Source organism: Seriola dumerili, unplaced genomic scaffold (genome assembly GCF_002260705.1).
Source record: "Seriola dumerili isolate Sdu_G_001 unplaced genomic scaffold, Sdu_1.0 BDQW01000088.1, whole genome shotgun sequence".
Lineage (NCBI taxonomy): Eukaryota > Metazoa > Chordata > Actinopteri > Carangiformes > Carangidae > Seriola > Seriola dumerili.
This window is the reverse complement of record NW_019174343.1, coordinates 75,479-90,671: the sequence shown is the minus strand read 5'-3', so window position 1 is coordinate 90,671 and position 15,193 is coordinate 75,479. Positions and strand designations below refer to the sequence as shown.

Sequence of the window (15,193 nt, the reverse complement as noted above, 5' to 3'; positions counted from 1 at the left end):
AGTAAGTATGGCCCAAGAGAAGAACATGGCGGTTCCACAGTTACTCAGTAACGTCGAGTTAGTAAAACAAGGAGCTGAAGCTCGGGTGTACCGGACAGAGTTTCTGGGAAAACCGACTATAGTGAAGGAACGGTTTCCGAAACGGTACAGACACCCAGTGCTGGATCAAAAGTTGACTCACCGGAGGACGGTGCAGGAGGTGCGATCCATACTGCGCTGTCGGAGGGCAGGTACAGTCAGAGACAGAGCTCCAGGTCGGAGCGTCCGCTACCGTGTTACTATCCAGCGATATCCAGAGATAACTGCGGTCATTAACTTAGCTCCTGTAAGCTAACCTCAGCTCGAGACTGTCAGGCTGAGGACCGCCAAATCACCGGTGTCAGACTGAGTGGCCTCAGTCAGTCAGTTTGTTAGTTAGTTACAGTTATATTAGTTATTTAGTTCCATGTATGTGTTAATGTTCACATCTGACCAGCTGTGGTACACTAATAATAATAATAATGATAATAATAATAACACAATATGGGCTAATCATTTCATTTTAGACCGTTACTGTTATCAATGTGGCATGAAAACATAAAACATACAGAGAATAGGAGCACTGTTTGTCCTAACAGTAGAATCATATATAAAAGAAACAAATCCCAGTGATTTTATATTTTGACTGATTAACCTGATAAATCAGATATAATTACTACTTTGTGCTGCTACATTATTTGTTCAGTTAAGACAGATTCATAATTTTTGTCTTTATCAGTATTCACTTTTTGAATCACTGAGGTCTGAACCACACAGCTCATTGATTAACTGACTGTTTCAGCTCTGTTGTCAAACAGTCTAACTCTGAAAATCATTTATCGTTCATGTTCTACACACAGACTCTGACCACGAGCTATTTGAGTTTGTGATCATGTTTAAATTCTACACTGTTAACATTTTGGTAACATCTATGAAAATATAATATAACCACAGTAAAAACTTTTGGAGAGAAATTTTAAATGTGGTTGAAATTCCAAATCAGATCTGATACTACAGTGCTGAATGTGCATCTAATCAATGTTTTTCTGGGTCCTGAATCTTGAACCTATGTGTTGAGTATCTGTAAAGCCACTAGAGGGCGCGATTCACTAATACTTTGTGCAGCAGCTCTTCACAGCCTCATTGACTGCAGCCCTCACCCTGTCTGGTGATGGTCTGTATTTTCCTTACTGTCAGCGAACCCCATGTCCAGACCAAAGCCAATACTAACAGGTCTGTGTGTGTATCACATGCTGATGTATCCTCTGAGCCACCGAGTTCCACTGTTTCCACATACTAAAGCTGAATGAAATGCACAATTATTTTGACAGATATTGTGATACGAGTCACAATTTTAGTGGAAGTGATAATTTTTTCATTTTGTTGTCACAAAAAAAAAAAATTATAATGAAGTGATTTTTTTTCTGGGGTCATGTTTGGGGCGTATCTGGAGCATGGTGTTTATTTATGATCTGTTGTGACACATTCTACCTTTATCACAAACTGCAGCTCCTCTGATTTTGCACTTGGTCATATTGAGATTTCAATAATACTTGGATTAATTGTTCAGCCCTACCAGAAACTATGAAAACATATCAGTGAGTCTCACTGTGTCACATGTGAGACTCATTAACATGAACACACTGTTCAGACCCACACACACCATCATACCACACACAAACATTCACTACAGCACCAAATGTGGATTAATCCGCGACTGAAAATAGTCTCCAACAGATGCACGCACTGTTCCCTCCTGTTTGTCTGATAAGAACCACAGTGAGTGGTCGCTTCATGGGATCTTTCCACAATTAAACAACACAGGATAATGACACCAGATCTGTTAAAACTCAGGTTTATAGTATTACTCATTAACGTTAGAATCTCTAGAGTCCAGCTTCACAGCCATACAGTTTGATATATATCACAGCCTTCATTTTCTCTTCCCCTCAGGCATATCTGCCCCTGTAGTCTACTTTGTGGACTACATGTCCCACTGTATTTTCTTGGAGGAAGTGGTGGGTTCCTTGACTGTGTGTGACCACATCGCCTCCACGCAGCAGTCTGAATCCTGTCAGGACCAGGAGCTGGAGTGGCTGGCTCAGAGGGTGGGCCAGATTCTGGCCAAAATGCACGATGAGGACGTGATCCACGGAGACCTGACCACCTCCAACATGCTGTTGAGACGTGGCCCAGAGGACCCAGAGTCCAACCTGGTCCTCATTGACTTTGGCTTGAGTTACATCTCTGCTCTGCCGGAGGATAAGGGGGTTGACTTGTATGTCTTGGAGAAGGCGTTCCTCAGTACTCACCCCAACACAGAGGCACTGTTTGAGAAGCTGCTGAAGAGCTACACGGCGTCATCCAAGAAGTCGTCAGCAGTCATTAAAAAGCTGGATGAGGTTCGGCTGAGAGGTAGAAAGAGGTCCATGGTGGGATGAAGATTCGAGCTGTGCTCAGGGACGAGGCTCTGTGGAGAAAACATCCGAAAACATGTTGGATTTCTAACAAGACTGTTGTAAGGGAAGTAAATAAAAAGTGTCTTGTAGTGAAATGGACAGAAGTTTTCTCTTCATTGTAATGATGTTGGAACATCTCAGAGCAGTTTATTTGCTGACAGGTGATGAAATGTCACAAGACAGACTTACAGATAATGTGTTAACATACAAAGATCTATGGTTACACGTACTCATGCCTGTGGCCTAGATATCTGTGCCAACTTCAGTTCTCAAGTAAGAGTTTGCTGACAGATCAGACTGCAGGCGGGTGTTCACTGACCATCAGCTGTTACACACTGACTTAACTGGGATGTCCTCTCACTGCGAACAACACAGTCATCTGAATGTATTACTTTTCTAAATAATAAAGTGAAATTTTCACCCCATGTTCCCTTTTTTTGCCTTTATTGACAGCCACAGTGAGAGAGAGAGACAGGAAAATCAGGGAGAGAGACAGGGTATGACATGCAGTAAAGACTCGAACCCGTGGCCACTGCGGGTAGGACTCAGCCTTATGGTACGCGCTCTACCAGGTTAGCCACCGAGGCGCCCTGACTCTTGTACACTTACAGCTGTGTTGAGGTTTAGTACTGAGACCAGATACCAGCTTCAGGTTTCTACACTGAATCACTGTGTCACTCTGTAGCATTATCATACCTCTGGCCACACCCACGCTGGTGATGTCACAGCCTAAGGCTTCATACATGATACGTTCATCTAGAGATGTTTTGTTATTACATCTGTCCTATGTAAAGGAGCAATCAGTGTTTATAAATATGGTCACAGTGTCTCCTTCCTGAGTTACAGTGTTTAATAATTATCTGAAGTGCTTTTACCGAACATTATGATGTCACAGTGAAGTTGAACTTTGACTGTTGGATATAAAATGTCATCACTTCATTTTATCCTTAAAGACATTTGAGTTAAATTGTTTCATAATTAGTTAATAAATTTGTGAGTTATGGCCAAAAACATGAGTCCAAATGAAGAAGTTCCCTCAAGATATTACTGAGATATCAGGTTCACGAGAATGAGACAGACGACCTGAAAACATGATGCCTACAGCCCTGACTGTCACCAGAGTGGAGAGATAAAAAGTTGGGGGTGGGTCACACTCTTCTTTTCCACTTGCTGACTCCAGGTGTGTGAAAAGTCACTTGTACATCTAAAGAGCTTTGCTTGAGTGGGCGGGATTTCTATCAGATGTGGGTCAGAAATGAATTGTTCATAAAACTGGCTGCAGAGCAGTCATGAAAAAGAAAAGACAGTGTTGACCAGCTGTGATCCATGCTGCACATGCAGTTCTGCAAGGCCACATGCAGGAGCCTGCAGCCGCAGGTCAAAGTCCACGACTGACAGGTCGTTAACACCCAGGTGAATGTTTGCTCTACTCTACCTGTTCAGCCAACAAGTGATCCTCAGTCCAGGGAATCGGTTTGAATCTGCTGCGTCACAGTCCGCTTTCGCAGTCACACAAGCGTGACGCCTGAGTCCTAATGGAGCTCCAGCTGAACATGAAGACTGTGGTCCTGGTTATTGTTCTGCTCTGTGGGGGTAAATGTAGATCTTTGTTCTTCAGTATCAGGCTGTGGAGGACGACTCACAGCTGTGTGTGTGTGTGTGTGTGTGTGTGTGTGTGTGTGTGTGTGTGTGTGTGTGTGTGTGTGTGTGTGTGTGTGTGTTGCACAGTGAACTACAGGTGACTCCCTCTGTGTTTTCAGGGTGCTCAGATGACTCCAGCAGGCTCAGTGTGCTGGTGGGCACAGACGTGACCGTCAGCTGCCTGTTCCACAGACTGACCCAGCAGGTGGAGTGGAGCGCTCTGACTGTCGAGTGGAACATGGTGGACAAACACACAGAGAAGAAGATCCTGTACACATTTGAGGACAGCACAGCACGTGTGAACAGAGACGGCTCTGTGGTGGACAGAATGGGGCTGCTCCAGAGCAATGCATCTCTGCAGTTACACAATGTGACTGTGGGAGATGAAGGGCTGTACACCTGCAGGGTCATCACACCTGTGGTCTACACAGAGACCACGTCACTGGAAGTGCTGGGTAATCCTCTTTCTCCTCCTCCTCCACATACTGTCATATACTGTGGTTTTTTTCATTAATTAAATCTTCAGCCATACACTGCTTACTTACTTACTCACTGAGCACTTTATTAGAAACACCTGTGCACCTGTTTATTCATGCAACTATCAAATCTCTTAATCATGTGGCAGCAGCAGATCCAGGTGAGGAGCTTTGTGATTGTTGGTGTCAGCATTTCTGAAACTTTTCACACACAACAGTTTATAGAGTTTTTATTTTTTTTGTTGTTGCTCTCAGAATGGAGCAACAACAAAAGCATCCAGTTAGCAGCAGCTCTGTGTTGATGAGAGAGGTCAGAGGCCAGAGGCCATAGGAGACTGGACAGAAAGGCTACTGTAACTCAGATAACAACTCTTCACAACTGTGCTGAGCAGAGAAGCTTCAGAGTGAACAATGTCCAAACTATAAGAGCAGAAGACCACGTCAGGTTCCACTTCCTGTTACCAAGAACAGAAACCTGCAACTGCAGTGGACACAGACTCACCAACACTGGATAGGTCAACACCTGAGGTCTGTACTACGAACCAGGATTTGAGGTTATCAAGATAACTTCAGGTTTAACTCTAGGTTTTCAGTCCACTTGTTAACTTGGTTCACTTGTTACTGGGGTAAATTACCCCAGTAACTTACGCTGAACTCCTAACCTGCTCCGACACAGGTTAACTTTGAGGATCAGATCAAAACCTGTCCACAGCCAAACTACTGACCAATCAAGTCATTGGAAAGTCATCATTCCTACAGGATCCTGACAGGGACAAAAGGGTTTTCAATAAAGTGATAAATAATAATGAGCAGCAGATATATGTGAAATATGAAAAAATCAGTGGAAATAGTTTTCCTGTTTGAGTCTTTCCATGTGTCCACTCTGGTTTTAAAACAAAGCTTCTAAAAAAATCCACAGAGAGTTTATCAAGCTAAATAAATAGCCTATATAATATATATTCTTATATATAATAATATTCTTTAATCCGACAGGATTTCTGACAGTGTGGATGCTTTTACTCTCTTCTTCATCACTGCACCTCATAACATGAGGAGACTATGATCACAACCCATCAGACATCAACCACTTCTCTCCTCTTTTCTTTCTCTCCTCTCTGTTGCAGAAAGTCTTACATTAATATTAACTGTTTTATCTGCATCACATATTCATAACAGTTTGGTCATCATCAGACTGAAGAGCGAAAATATTCAAACGTGATGATAATTCATGCACTTATTTACAATATATCTTTAGGCTGACTTTAATAGAAATTATATTTAGACATGAAAATATTTTTTTTTATTCCAGTCATGTGATCATACTGTTCACATTTCACCTTGTTGAATATCACTTTTGGATGTAGTTATAACCAAACTTAATGGCAAGTATCAGCGTTCCCCTGATTCTTATATCATATTAAGTACTTCATTCATGTTTCTGATGATGTTGCTTATAATTAACAACTCCGCCTCTTTCACATGAATGCGCTCGTAACCAGATAGGTAAACCCGGGGTTAAATGAGCCAGTTGATAACCAGCTTTGTAGTACAGGTTATTCACTATGGTCAATGTTAGGTTCAGTTAACCCAAATAACTAAAACTTATCCTGGGTATGTTGAACTTGCTTCGTAGTACAGGCCTTTGGTGAGATGGATCTGCATTTGTGCTGTGGCAGAAGATGGTCGGGTCAGAGTATGAATCCATGGAGCCAACCGGCCTTGTGTCAACACTCCAGGATGGTGGTGATGGTGTGGGGAATGTTTTCTTTTTAATACCAATCAATCATGGTCTGAATGTCACAGTCTGACTATTTTTCAATTTTATTTGTAAAGCGCTTGACTATTATGATTAGTCATAATATACATTATCTCACGGCACTTTACAGGGTAAGGTCTAGACCTTACTTTAGTATAGAGAGAAACCAACAGTTCCCACAGAGAGCAGCACCTGATGACAGGGGGGAGGAAAAACTCCCTTTAATATAAGAAACCTCCAACTGAACCGGGCTCAGGGTGGGCGGCTGTCTGCCTTGACTGGTTAGGTTTGAGAAAGAGGGGGTGGGGGAGATGAGAGAGGGACCATGAGGCACCATTATTTCTGCCACTACCTCTTATTGTATATGCTGTTAATCATTAATTGTTATCATGGAAATAATCCTACTAAAACCTATAGATAATAGTGTTATCAATAATAATAATTATAATAATAATAATAGTGAATGTTGTAGTGGCAGATCTGGATCCTGCTGTTCTAAAACATAGATACCTGCAGAATGAGGACAGAGAGACAGACAGAGAGGAGAAGCACAAAATACGGGGGAAGTTAGTGACATGAAGTAGTAAGATATAAATGAAGAGAGAGAGAGAGTATGCTCAGTGCATCATGGGAATCCCCCAGCAGTCTATAGCAGCATAACTAAGGGATGGACTTTCCTGATCCAGCTCTTACTATAAGCCCTATAGAAGAGGACAGTTTGAAGCCTGATCTTAAATGTAGAGAGGGTGTCTGCCTCCCAAACCCAGACTGGGAGCTGGTTCCACAGGAAAGAAGCCTGATAGCTGAAAATTCTGCCTCCTGAACCCACACTGGGAGCCAGTTCCACAGGAGGAGCCTGATAGTTGAGGGTTCTGCCTCCTGGACCCAGACTGGGAGCTGGTTCCACAGGAGAGGAGCCTGATAGCTGAAGGTTGTACCTCCCATTCTAGTCTTAGAAACTCTAGGAACCACAAGTAGACGTGCATTTTGAGAGAGGAGTGTTCTGTTAGGATAATAGGGAACTATGAGCTCTTTAGATACAAAGGTGCCTGACCAATAATGGCTTTGTAATTGAGGAGGAAGATCTTTATTTCTATTCTGGATTTTACTGGCAGCCAGTGCAGAGAAGCCAACACAGGAGAAATGTGATCTCTTTTCCTAGTTCCTGTTAGTACCTGCACTGTAGCATTTTCAATCAGCTGGAGGCTTTCCACTGAGTTATTGGGACATCCTGATAATAACCACAGTTCATCGTCTTCTAATGGCTACTTCCAGAGGGATAATGCTCAATGTAACAAACTGGTGACAGTCTCCAGACCTGAATCCAGTAGAGGACAACAGGAGATTGGCAGCGTGAATGAAATGATGTGATGCATCATGTCAACATGGTGCAGAGTCTCAGAAGAAAGTTTCAACATAGGGTGGATCCATTACATGAAGAACTGAACTACCCAGTATTAGTGTGAGGTTCCTAATAAAGTGCTCACTGAGAGTGTCTACATATCATATATTAAAGGAACGAGTCCACAGATTTGAATGATAAATCTCATGTGACCCATTTTCAATATAAAAATATTGCTTACTGCAGCTTTAAGGAGAGCTGACTGTAACTTCAGGGGATTTAAGATTTTTTATCTCAGTTTGTGAGTCAATTTTAAAATTTACTCAAGCTGTAATTATTTATAAGGACATATCATTCATTTTTGAATGGACAGATTTTTGCATTTAAATCTTTTTAGTTAAAGTTTAGAATTTTTTTCAAATTTTAATTAACAAATTACAATGTAAAATGTAATCATTCCATCAGTACATGTGCGTCTCAATTTTCTGATAATGAAATCATGTCAGTTCAGACCAAAACTGTGAAAATACCGATGTTGTCTGACTGAAGAGACTGCAGATGTTGAACATGTTCTCAGGTTTTTAATCTTTTTAATCTTTCATTCTTTAAGTAAAATCTGCTGTTTTATTTTAGCTTCTTTAACACTGTGGTGATCTGGGCAGACAGCTGCTGCTCAGCTGCTTATAGCTGGAAACTTTCCGGGTGGCCACAAACCAATCAGTGATATCACCATATGTTGTGGCTTTGACATCTGATGTTAAACACAATGTCTTGCAGAGTTCATCAGGGACTAACACCTTAAAAAAACACCTGTAACTGTGTCTAACCTGATCCGCAGCCCGGCCCTCAGTGTCACTCCCAGAACAGGCGGCAGTGACAGAGGGGGAGGAGAAGACCATACAGTGTGACATCACAGGGTTCTACCCAGAGAAGCTGGCTGTCACATGGTATATCCAAAATGGCTCCCGCACCGTCCTCACAGGCATCAGCCAGCTGTCCCGTGTCTGCACAGAAATGGCCGTTCACAACCCAGATGGCACCTACAGTATTCGCAGTGGCATCATCCTGCACTCCTCCACCGTGAGGGGTGGAGAGGTTCACATCATCTGCCAGGTGGAGCACAGCACCTACAACTGGCCCTACAATCGATCTGTGACTGTGACTGTTCAAGGTGGTTTCACTGCATTTGTGTCTCATTCTTCCTCTCTGACCTCAGCTCACTGTACAGGACTTTTGGATCTGACCACTCCCTGTCCTTGCAGCTCCATCACAGCCGCTCTACAGTGCTGTCACTCTGATAGCTGTCACCAGTGTCATCAGTCTGCTGCTGGTCACCTCTGTCATTGGAGCCACTCTGCTTCTCCACACGTACTTCTGCAAAGGTAGGCTCCATGAGAACAAACAGACTGAGGCTGTACCAGGGCACAGTGGATCTCATGTTCATTTTAACTGTAGACTTGATGGAGGTCGTCACGATCTTTACCTGAATTCAATCTGATCAGATTAATGTATATATGATTGACAGCTATTATTGGTAGCAGTGGTGTTAGTAGTGTGTGAGGCTTTGATGGTGGCGAGTCCTCACAGACAGGATGAGGTAGAGGAAAGAACAGCAGCAGACAAGCAGAGTTTCTCACAGCTCTGATTTTTCTTTTCACTTACAAGCATGTACCAGGGTGGTGGACGACAAAAGCAGGTGCAGCAGACTCCAACCACAGAGGTGACAACCTGAGCCCTGCTCTCTCACTCAGTGCTGCTTTCTAATCTGGGCTGCAGTTAAACGTCAAAATAATCTCCTCTCTGACCATGTCTCCTCATCCTCCATTGAAAACATCATGAGGTCAAAGATGTGAACATTTAGGTTATGTGTAGGTTATGATGACGATAAAGATGATGCTTGTTCTTCATGATGACTCCTAACAGGATTTGAAAGAGATGAAATCAATATTTATGGATTTCCATCAGTTCTGGATATCCTCACAAACATTAAACAGCTGCTCTGTTGTTTCTACATTTATGTGGGTCTGCTGGGGTGAAACTACAATGGTGTGTCGATTTAAATGTTGCTGCAGCAAGAAATTGTGGGACAGCATTTCTCCTTTCCTTTCATAAGTTCCAGTGTTTCCTATGCTAAATGAGAGGGATAGGAAGCACTGGAGCTCCTTTCCTTATCATTTAGAGAATTCAACCACCTCTAACCTGTTCATTTACTTCCTTCCTTCCGAAGCAAAAAAGACTCCACCACAGCCCAGGTATATATGCCTGGAGTCTCATTAAGCAACTATATTTACAATTTAACATTATTAATATGTACATACACACAATGCATATGACTTACATAACTACATAATAAACTCAAGAATTACTAAACAGCTGCCAAACTCCCTACTATTTTGACCACACCCACTGGTGATGCTGGGTGTGCAGGAAAACACATATTTTGAAACCTGCACTGCTTATGTCCTTTTCTGCCCTTTCTTTCATTTACATCACATTCATCTGCAACATTAGTTTATGATGTGTGATGTGATGCACTAAACCAGCCAGCATAGTGTTTAAAGTTTTTAGTATTTATAGTTTTTATAGTGTTTATAGTTACTATTGTTACCTTTCACTATACAGTTTTTAGCTGCACTTCTCCAGGCTATAAACTTAAGATGGTGGCACCTAGGTCCTCTCTTGGACATTCCCCACCAGCCTGAGACACCAATCGGCCTGCAACCACATGACCGTAGGCCCAACCCACCTTTGAAGAAGTGTTCACATGTGATTGGCTGTCTCATACCTTATTTAAATGTTACTTGTGACATGTTCTGTGATCACCCTGATGGAGCTCTAACCTCTAGACTTTTTCCTCTCTCATGCACTTTGTTTGTAATTGAAGTTGTTTCAGAAACCTCTCCTTTGCAATGACAGGAAAACCATGTCTCAATGAGGTGAAAGTCCAGAACAGTGTGTGTGAAACTGGAGGGTTTAATAGCTTCTTCTCCCTAATTTGGTCTCATGAAACTTTATTTACTGACAACAGAACAAAGCTGGTTAAGGTTGTGTTAACCAAGATGATGCCTCACTGGATGTCACCACCAGTATACACCCACAGAAACACCGATTTTCAGTCTACTCACCAATTCGTTCCCAGTTCGCACCACAATTCAACTTCCTTCCGTTTTATGTCACTCAGTTTTTTTTTAGGAGAGTAGGAGGAGGAGAACAGAAGTGTGTACACAGACACGCAGTAAGGTAGGTTAATCCCTAACCGTTTATTCATCATGTAGTCACCAACAGCCGTCCTCCGATCAAAATCATCTTCATTCTCCCGGATCGCTCCATATCCACTGTGCTTGGCTGTTTACGGAAGCCGTTCATTCATCCACAACCCAGCAGGAAAAACCGGACTGGATTATCAGACTGACTGGACTGGACTCCCTGACTGACTGACTGACTGACTGACTGACTGACTGACTGACTCTGGAAGTGTTTTTTGTTTTGTTTTGGTTGGTTACTATTTTTGAACTGAACTTTTCTTACATTTATGAACTGAACTGAACTTAATTTTCATTTTTCTTTCCTTTGAGAAGATTTATCTGGATTAAAAAACGTAGAGGAAAACCCGTGGTGGAATTTTGAGTTGGATTTTTTTTGTGCTCTATGGACTTTGGAACAGGAAGGTCTTGGGTATTTTTGTGAAGCTTTAAAATATATGAATATTTTTGGTTTTACACTAAGGTTTTGTGTTTGGGTTGTTCTTGTTGGGTTGAGTATGGTCATTCAATGTGTCGGGTGTACATTTTGATTAGTGTGCATCGTTGTGAGGATTGATTTTAAAAAAATGTTTTAAACTATAAACAAAACCAAACTTGACTGACTGATCTCTCAATGCCAGGAGAGAGGCCTGGCTGGCACCCCTAAAAAAATAAATAAATAAATGATGATAATCAAAATTTAAAAAAAGAGAGAACACAAAGTCAAACTGTCACACAAAAAGTGGCACCCCAGATGGGACTTAAATTAAATAAAATATCATTGAATGACAAAATAAATACCTAAACACATGCCAGTTGTGAAGATAAAAAGTTTCTTTATTTCTGGAACAAAGGAACAAAGTAAAACAAAATGGCTGCTAACTCAGAGTCCATGTTGTGTGAAATGGAAGGAAGATCAGTGGAGTCTCCACCATTAAATCCAGTGCCTGCCCAGGAGTTACCTCCCACAACATACTCTCTGTTGGACATAGACCTTACGGTATCCTCTGAGCTTGCTAGTCCCTTAACTCCTCAAAATGTTGTTAACATAGACAACAGCAATGACAATGGAGGACCTCAGCCTGCAATTTCTGACTTAAAGGAAAATGCTTCTGGGTCTGGGATTCAACAGCAACTTCAGAAAATTGCTGAGGACCAACATCACCACTGGCTAAAGGAAAACAAAAAACTGAATGACAAAACGGAAGGAAGTTTAATTGTGGCACGAACTGGGAACGAATCGGTGAGTAGACTGAAAATGGGTGTTTCTGGGGATGTATACTGGTGGTGAAATCCAATGCTGCAAGCCTGGTTGTCACAGGGTCTAGTGACTGAAGGCCTTTAACTTGTGAACTGTAAATGTTTGTAGATTACTATTTTAATTAAACAATAACACTCATCTCTCTCTACAGCTCCACCTAGTGTGTCTGAAATCAGCCAGTCCAGCATCATATATGCTCAGGCGCCAACCCAGCTCAGGTGCACCATCCGAGGAGCAAGGCAACGAGAGATCATGGTGAAGTGGTTCAGACTGAGGAGCTGTCCAGACTCGGTGGTCCCGTCAGAGTCTGTCTCTCTGCTGCTCAGTGAGGATTTGAGTGAACAGGCTTGTCTCAATTCAGATGGGAAACACCACACATCTGTCCTCACTGTGTGTCTGAGTGTGACTGACGACCTGAACAGGTTTCAGTGTGTGGTGCTGTGCAGGGGGAGGAGCTTCAACAGAGAGACCACAGTCAGGGTCAAAGGTGAGAAGCTGTAGCTCAAAAAGCTTGTTATGTTCATATCATTGTTTTACTACTGACATTGGTGAGTCTGGCTGGAGCTTCTGGACATTCATGATCCTCAAAGGAGGGATCCTCCTGATTTTTGGTTTGGTTTTTGAGCCCCCCTGCCCTTTTCTCTAGTATCACATTTTGCACTGAACCCAGACCCTGTGGTCTTTCCTCTGGCAGAACACTCAAACTACAAACTGGACATGTTTAGCTCCACATCTGGGAGAACGATCTGGTCTGAGTCAAGCTCCAGAATAATCTTTATGTTGTCACATTATTTCTAATACCCAGTGATATGTTTAAATCTCCTCCTCCAGATGTACAGAAACATGATACAATGGATTCACCAGCAGGTTTGAATAATTAATTTATTTCCCAGGGACACATGAAATGGCCTTTATGTGTAACATCACTTCATTAATTAATTGGGTGCAGCACGACAAGCTGTTAAAACTGACCTTAGGAAGCTGATGTGGTGAATGTGTTAAACAGTGAGGAGCAAACATTCAGCATAAAATACAGCAGCATTAATTTGGATTCTGTGTCCATGTGATGGATCCAAGTCCAACAATCTACTTTAGCTCAGAGTTTGGTCTCCACCAGCTTCTGAGAAAAATCGCAGGCTCCCGCTAATCGCTGCAGGGTGCAAACTATAAACTGTCTGCTAACCATCTGCTGAATGCAAGCTAACCATCTGCTAACCGTCTGCTTCCTCCACCACAGGAGGAAGTGACAGTACTCAGTCACAAGTCCTTAGACCCTCTGTCCTCAGCGATTGTCCTTAGACCTTCAAATCGGAAAAACTCCCCAAAAAATGTCATCCTCCACTAGCACATCTAGCATACATTAAAAAATGAATCATGAAAACAATGGTTTTAAGCAGCTCAACTGAAACCTTTGACTTTCACTGCACATTATAATGTAGTCCAGTGTAGTTGATATTTTAGAGAAACATGGTCAAAGGTCAGAAACTTAAGAAGTGAACATATGTGAACCAAAAACCATGGTTCAGCGTCCTCTGAGCTGATGTCACATTGTTCACACATGCCCACAAACAGCTAACTGTTCCTAAATGTATATGTCCTCTCAGAGTTCTTCTGGAGAATATATGATTGTACTGTTTTCTTTATAGCCTTTTCATATGTTGAACAACTTGATGATATGTTGGTGAGTGGGAAATGATTGTTTGCAAAGTGAAGTCGTGTAGAAGCATGTGAACTCAGCATTACACTGCTATGGTGGTCAAAAAATTTTCCCACGGTTGGCAGCTCTGTCAGTTAGAATATGTGAAGCTGAATATGTATTGTACAAACATGAGGTGATTTAATAGTGATGTGTTCAGCAGGCTGCACATAAGAATTCATTCTGTATTTAATATCATCATCTGTTAATGTCTCCTACCTTATTCACCACTGCTGCCCTCTCCTCTCACCACACACACTCACATACCTCCAGTGGAGCCATCTTTCCTCCAGATCTCCAGCATCCCTCAGGTCCCCAGGGTGGAGCGTCTGCTGGTTCTCTGCTGTAGGGTGGAGAACTTCTTCCCCCAGGATGTCAGCCTGGAGTGGTCCAGGAACGATGGGGAGCAGGTCCGCACTGTCACACACTTTGGTCCATTCTCCAACCGCAGCCGCCTCTACAGCGTGTGGAGTAAGATCCAGCTGGTCTTGGCCAGAGAGGACGAGAGGGCCGTCTACACCTGCCGTGTTTACCACTCCAGCTTCCCCGCTCCGGGCTTCAGAGACGTCCTGTACCACATCAACACTCAAGGTACCAACAGCAGGTTCCTGTAGATAACTGTTCAGAGTAAATCTGCATTTAAACTGTATCATGTGTTGTCTTCCAAATATCATGAGGCCTTTATGAAACAACTTGGAGACAGAGCCCGGTGGATCTGTGCGTCTAAACAGTAAAGCTGCGGAAACAGAGTCCAGGCCTGGATTAACAACCAGCAGTCCTGGGTCCCCAATACTATGAGGTTTAGTGCATGTCATTTGGTTTTAATAATTCAACTATTTACAAATCTTACAGAACATTTTCACCATTAAGGTAAAATATTGTAATAAATGTTGGGTTACAAAAAAAAGTGTGTCAGGAATTCACTGCCACCAAGTCGGAGCCATCAAATAATCACGGAATGCACCTTTAGAAAAATACAATGACAATCTTTATTTCCATAGATAGACAAATGCACAGTTCATAAAAATAAGGGGGGCAACCAGGGATTTCCATTCTCAGCCAAGACACCAAAAGGGCTCCCACTATTATCCACTACAACAGTTCAACTTATCCACTGCAAACAGTAAAAAGATGGCTAGACGTCTATCTTAAGGCACACTTTTGAGCACAGCACATTGACACCCTCTACTGGAGGCCCTGCAAACTACACTTCTGTCAAAATACACCGTTTGTAATGCACTGCAACTCACACATGACATCACCATTTGAAGTAAAAAGGCTATCCTGCACACGTATGGACTA

The 15,193-nt window shown here is 42.4% G+C and overlaps 1 protein-coding gene across 1 annotated transcript; it reads left to right on the top strand.

Moving 5' to 3' along the window:
• tp53rk (TP53 regulating kinase) lies at positions 1-2,902 on the top strand. The gene is made up of 2 exons (XM_022745429.1): positions 1-230; positions 1,972-2,902. Exons 1-2 carry the CDS (start codon positions 8-10, stop codon positions 2,457-2,459), a joined length of 711 nt encoding a protein of 236 aa, XP_022601150.1. The 5' UTR covers positions 1-7; the 3' UTR covers positions 2,460-2,902.
• The last annotated feature ends 12,291 nt before the right edge of the window (positions 2,903-15,193 follow it).